A 6,306-nucleotide genomic window follows, 5' to 3' on the forward strand; every position below is an offset into this window, starting at 1 on the left:
GAACAACTTATTTTAAAAATCGTGAAAATCTGAAATTCAAAATGAACAATATTGATTGAGTTGTTTATAATAATTTTAAAGGTTTTTTCATAATTTTAATGTTATTAATGATCGATTTAACTGAGTTTGTTACGAAGTGAAACAGTATAGAAGTGTATTAAAAACAGCTGGAACATATTCATTGTGCCTATATAATAGTGTTGTTTTTAGCAGTCAAATCAGCCTAGGGTATAAAGAATATTTTAAAATATATGATAATATCAAATTTAATTGGTCTTTAAGCTTTACAGTTTAATTATGAAACCAAAAACTTAGGAAACATATGAATATATATAAAATAATAGCATCTCATTAAAAGATTTAGAAATGGGATAATAAATAAATAATTATATCAATTAAATATGAATTATTACACTAATTTATAAAATTTATTTATTTACATAATTTTATTTTAGAATAAAATATTGTATTATTCAGATAAAATTTTCAAGTTAAAAAAATCCAACTGTCGCGGAACTGGCTGTGACACGTAATAATAGAATGCACAGCAGGAAGGCGATTTCTAGAACATTCCAGACTAGTCTAAAATCATCTAAACGGACACTTAGAAAATGCTGATCTCACACATCATCGATTCCTTAACTACACCGCCGCCACCACTGCAAACACAATTTGAGACCATTCAAAAGTTGAAGGCAGAGCCAGAAGAGAGAAGAAGAAGAAGAAGAAGAAGAAGAAAAATACCGAAACTGAATAAGCGAAAGAGAGAAGAAGAGAGGGAGACTATGGGTGTAGATTACTACAAAATATTGCAAGTTGATAGGAATGCTAAAGATGATGACTTGAAGAAAGCTTATAGAAAACTCGCCATGAAGTGGCACCCTGATAAGAACCCGAATAACAAGAAAGAAGCAGAGTCTAAGTTTAAACAAATCTCTGAAGCCTATGAGGTATGTATTTATACAAATTGAATAAAGTTTTATTTGCCAAATTATTGAAAATTTATTGATTCTTTTTCATTTGTTTGATCTTTTAGGTTCTGAGTGATCCACAAAAAAGAGCCGTATATGATCAGTACGGTGAGGACGGCCTTAAGGGCCAGGTACCACCGCCAGATGCCGGCGGTCCTGGTGGCGGAGCAACGTATTTCTCAACCGGAAACGGATCGACGACGTTTCATTTTAACCCTCGAAGCCCGGATGATGTATTTCGGGAGTTTTTTGGTTTTTCAAGCCCATTTGGCAGTGCTGGTGGGATGAGAGGGTCAAGGTTTTCGAGCGGGATGTTTCCTGACGAGATGTTTGGTTCCTTCGGTGAAGGGGGAGGATCGATGGGTGGTGGGCCCCGGAAAGCTCCACCAATTGAGAACAGGTTGCCTTGTAGCCTAGAAGATCTCTATAAAGGGACTACTAAGAAGATGAAGATCTCCAGAGAGATTGCTGATATAAGTGGGTATGTTGCTATTCATTTCTCTGTTTATTTTTGTTTCAAATTCCAAAGTTTTGCTTTACTTTGGTTTATAAAGCATTGAATTATTTGTGCGTCTGGCTTCTTGTTAATTTATTACTAGTGTATCTTGATGATGAATCAATTGAAGTTTTCGTTTAACCTCTTTTTTATTTGTGTTGGTTGCAGTAAAACAACGCAGGTGGAAGAAATATTGATTATTGATGTGAAGCCGGGATGGAAGAAAGGGACAAAGATCACCTTCCCTGAGAAAGGAAATGAACAACCAAATGTCATACCTGCGGATCTTGTGTTTATCATCGACGAGAAACCTCACAGCGTGTTCACCAGAGACGGAAATGATTTGATTGTTACACAGAAGATATCTTTAGCAGAAGCCTTGACAGGCTACACAGTCTGTCTGACGACCCTGGATGGCAGGAATTTAACCATTCCTATCAATACTGTCATTCATCCTACATACGAGGAGATTGTACAAAGGGAAGGGATGCCACTTCAAAAAGATCCATCAAAGAGAGGAAATTTGAGAATCAAATTCAATATCAAGTTCCCCACAAGGTTGACTGCTGAGCAGAAAGCTGGAATCAGGAAACTCTTGGGTCCTTGAGATTGGTTGATATGGGCAAGTAATACTGGATGGTCGAGCATTTTTTTTTTAAGTATATATACACATTCCATATATTTTTCAAAAACATGATGGTAATAATGGGGTGTTAATTTCTTGCATTATGATTTAGAAATAAAAAATTTAATTTGTATTTTAGGGATATTTTGAGTGTTCTTTTTAAAACAATTTTTGTAAGTCTGAGAGTGTGAAGGGTTAGCGATGGTAAACAAGTATAGACAGTTTCCTTTGCGATAATCAGACGACATGTCGCAAGTGAGTTAAAATCATTCATTTTTGTGTTATACTATCAAGTGAAGGTGCTCTGGACGGGTTGTCTATCGCTCTGCAAAAAATCACACGCATTCTGCATTGAACAAAGATTCGAATTTCACGATGCTACATTTGTCCTATTTCTCTTCCATGGTCCATTGTCGGTTTTCCATCACAATGAGCCACATTTTTTTAAAAAATTAATTATTTTGTCGAAAGTATTGAAGGTCATCAGTTTGCAATAGTGTAATCTTGCATCTGCATATTCCCTTGCTGATATTGGAGATTATAGACACCAATGGTGTAATCTTGCCTCTGCAAATACCCTTCGGTTGCAAAATGTGATTATGGTTATTCTGCATATCAGATAACTGTTCTTGCTTAATGGTAAAGGTCCATGGACGACTCATTATTTCTGTCATCAGTAACAATAAAAGGGCTTTGCCTACCCTCCACTGAAGAATTTGCAAGATTCTGTTGTGTCTTGTTCCCCGTTTATGCTGGAAATTTCATTTTATCAAGTTGTGCCTCTGCCCACGTTTGCTTCTTTAGAGCATTCGCAGCTTCCAAGCTTTCCTGAAAAGCAATCTTATTTCAGCCTAAAAGCAGAGGAGAAAAGTGGAGCAAAACATTCTCCTGCTTAGAACGAAGAAATGATAACCTCAAGCACAATACGAATTGAGTTTACCTCAATTGCCACACCAATTATAGCAACAAGAGCATTTCACTGCTCTTCAACAGTGAGATCAGAATACTCCCCCTCCATTAGTCCTTGAACCCATGGCTCACCAGGGTGGCTTTCAGCAATATATGTGTTGGCTTGACCAGAGCTAGTTGCATCAATGCAAACTTCCGCAGCATTTATTGACTCGCCAATCAAACCATCAGATCCTTTTATGTCACTGAAGCCTCCTGCACTCATTAAAGACAGGCCCTCCTCAGATCTACCAAGGCCACCTAGTGGAATTTCTGTAACTTCGTTGTTCTCCGTTCTGTTTCCCAAGAGAGTTTTTTAAAACTCTGAGATTCCTGAGAATTGCGTTCTCCTCCTTCAGATTCATTTCAGTACCTAAATCATCAACCTCAGGATCCTCCGCTACATCACTTACAGAGCTCTCATCTCTTTTAGTATCACCAGCCTCTTCTCCATTTCCATCAATAAATCCACTATCAAAATTTTGAACCCTTTCCCTGGCAGCAGAAAGTATTGCCTCATTCCTATAAGCCGCACGTACACAATATGTTGAAGGAGCTATTCTCTCAAAAAAATTAGAATCCCTAGACAAAGCAGCAGAAATAGAAGCTTCTGGTGTCTTGCTCGTTGTAAGATCCCTCAGTCCAGATTTCTTAGCTCAAAAGAAAAATGGTTAGGAGTCATATTCACAACAATAAAAGAATGACAAAAAAGTGATAGATAGAGAACTACCTGAATTTTGCCTGCGACCTCTAATATTGTGAGGCCCTTGCTTCCCTCAAGAGAAAGAACATGAATTTTATAAGCGTGGTCACCAATTGCTTCTCATTTTTAGATCTTTTAACTCGACCACAACTTGGTAGCATTACTGTTGCACTTGCAACAACCCTTCTAACCTTAATTTTTTATGAACAACAAAAGCCTCATAAAGTCAAGACACCAACCTGAGACAGTAACATTGTTCCATTGCCAATGTTGTCTCCCAAGAAACTCAAGGACAGAAAACATTCCAACAAATATACTGTATTGTTGAAGAAGAGAAATAAAGATGTGATGTAAAGAAAGCATGCCAACCTACAATCAAACAGTCGAAATTCTAGCATAGGCAACTGGAACAATAAGGACATCCTTTTAACATAGGCATGTCAACCCATTTTATAATCCCAACAAAAACATCGAGAGCAAAGGCATGCTCAAGTTAAGTTTGATCAGACATTTACAGTATTTGACATGCAAATATCAGGGATTACATATTTTTTTTTATATGCAACTCTTTGAAATATCAACCATGCTGTTACAAATTGGCATACAGTTGCAGACTTTGCTTCACACAAAAAATCTCCTTATCTCAGTTGAAATTATATTTATATAACACAAATTTCATTTCGTAAGTAGCTGTTAGAGTTCCTGGAGGCGAGGCTTCTCTAACTTTGTCCATAAAAGTTCTAAATCCCTAAAATAAACCATCAGAGTAACACCTGTTAAGTTGCTTTCACAAGCTATAACTTACTGAATCAAATGACAATTCAGCATGAACTGAAAATACCCCGTGTTTATGGTTGTTTCTGGGTTACTGCTGCACTGTCCAAAAGAGACTATTGGTGTGTGGCCTGATGAGATCCCTCGTGTTCTCCCTCCACTACCATTAACTAAGTTATGTTGTTCTATCAAGTATCTTTTGAATTGCAAAAGAAAATTGTATGTCAGAGACTGAAAGCCTAAGCCGATATACATGTAACGGTGAAACTGGTGTTCCTATTCCATCTTGTCAAATATATTCTCAGACAAGTTCAAGTGGTTGGCAATTTCTTTGTTGAATTGAGTTATCTTTTAAGGTTTCTCATCTTAAAAGCTCTGAAATAAGGTAGTACTGCGATTACTTTTTATGGTGCGTTGATTAATTTGTTGTTGGGAGGAAAGCAAGTTAAGCTAAAATGACCAAAACCAAACTCTTACTATTCTTTTCCAACAAATAATCAAAAGCAAGTATACTACAATTTAACATAGAAATCTCTTTAATGCGAAAAGTAAAAACACTAGACATCACCAAAAAGTAATTCATTATGTTCATGATAAGAGTAATAACATAATTGTAAAAAATAGGGACTTTTACAACAAAACTCGTAAAACATGGAAAATCCAAGCATAACCTCTTTTGTTTTGCTCTCACCTTTATTTGTATATTCTAACTTTTGTTCTAATCATTATTTGTATATTTTATCTTACTGTTTTGTTATACTATACTTTATTTTGTCTTAACTAATGAACTGGTAGACTAGATTTTTCACACAAAATAAATTTGGGTTTTTTCCACATAAGAACGGACTCAAAAGCCCAACATTTGCTTCAAGATTTGTTAGTTGAGAATTGAATGGTTGCTTACTGAAAATTCTTCAATGTGATAGTTTGTTCCATGATTTGTTCATTTACAAATCCTGCATATTTCAAGTAATATACCAATAACGTTTCAGGGCAACTTCAAGTTTCAAGAGGCATTTGTTTTGAAGTCATAAATCTGAAACCGTTTAAGAGTGTAGCTGAACACTCACACATCTTCTTGATGATGCCGCCATTGAATTAATTTCATCCTGAAGCTTAACTAATGTAAATATATGCAACCCTTTCCAATTATAATAATTTTTTCTTTTTTTTCAAAATGGAGCTTCTAAATGTAAAGACTGAATAGTTTATGTTATAAATGTTTCGCATAAAGCACACTGGGAATTAGGGAATAAATGGATGTAACGTCAGATGAAATACTAATGACAAGAGAGAGAACATCCAATTCCATGGCGCTTGGAGGGGAACAAAATAAACAATATAATGCAGGCCACTCCAATCCAAATAGGCACGGACACTAAGAGCTCTTTGGTTTCATCTGATGGATGTGGACAGAAACAATTCACAACATTTTTATCAAACAATGCAACTGCTGCGAAAACAAAAATTGACGCAAAGGCATGAAAAAAATCGATGAACTTTAGCCGATATCTAGCCGCCTTTTCTGGTGAAAGTTTCAATGGTGTATCAAGAACCCATAAGCCTGTGAATGTAGCTAGGCCATGTCTAACCTTTCCTCTTTCATCTCTGAAGCTATCGGTCAATCGCAAAATGAAACATGATATTCCACAAAGAGCCAAGAAAAGTAAAGTGGCAACTCTGTTTGTGTGAGTAGGGCATTTTCCTTGATGCGTTAAAAAGGGAGAAACAGCTTGGAATGTAAGGACAGAACCAGTGGGGAGAAGCCTGATCAAATGGCCTGTTCCTC

At 36.2% G+C, this 6,306-nt stretch overlaps 1 protein-coding gene across 1 annotated transcript; it reads left to right on the forward strand.

Moving 5' to 3' along the window:
• The first annotated feature begins 620 nt into the window (after window positions 1–620).
• On the forward strand, window positions 621–2,361 carry LOC123224206 (dnaJ homolog subfamily B member 13). The gene is made up of 3 exons (XM_044647803.1): window positions 621–950; window positions 1,037–1,452; window positions 1,636–2,361. Exons 1-3 carry the CDS (start codon window positions 786–788, stop codon window positions 2,072–2,074), a joined length of 1,020 nt encoding a protein of 339 aa, XP_044503738.1. The 5' UTR covers window positions 621–785; the 3' UTR covers window positions 2,075–2,361.
• Window positions 2,362–6,306: the final 3,945 nt, after the last annotated feature.

The sequence above is a fragment of the Mangifera indica genome, chromosome 8, assembly GCF_011075055.1.
Source record: "Mangifera indica cultivar Alphonso chromosome 8, CATAS_Mindica_2.1, whole genome shotgun sequence".
NCBI classification, from domain to species: domain Eukaryota; kingdom Viridiplantae; phylum Streptophyta; class Magnoliopsida; order Sapindales; family Anacardiaceae; genus Mangifera; species Mangifera indica.

Coding starts and splice junctions, on each gene's coding strand:
- LOC123224206 (XM_044647803.1), top strand. CDS start 786: ATGGGTGTAGATTACTACAAAATATTGCAAGTTGATAGGAATGCTAAA. Junction 951..1,036: donor AAATCTCTGAAGCCTATGAG/GTATGTATTTAT, acceptor TTGATCTTTTAG/GTTCTGAGTGATCCACAAAA. Junction 1,453..1,635: donor GAGATTGCTGATATAAGTGG/GTATGTTGCTAT, acceptor TGTTGGTTGCAG/TAAAACAACGCAGGTGGAAG.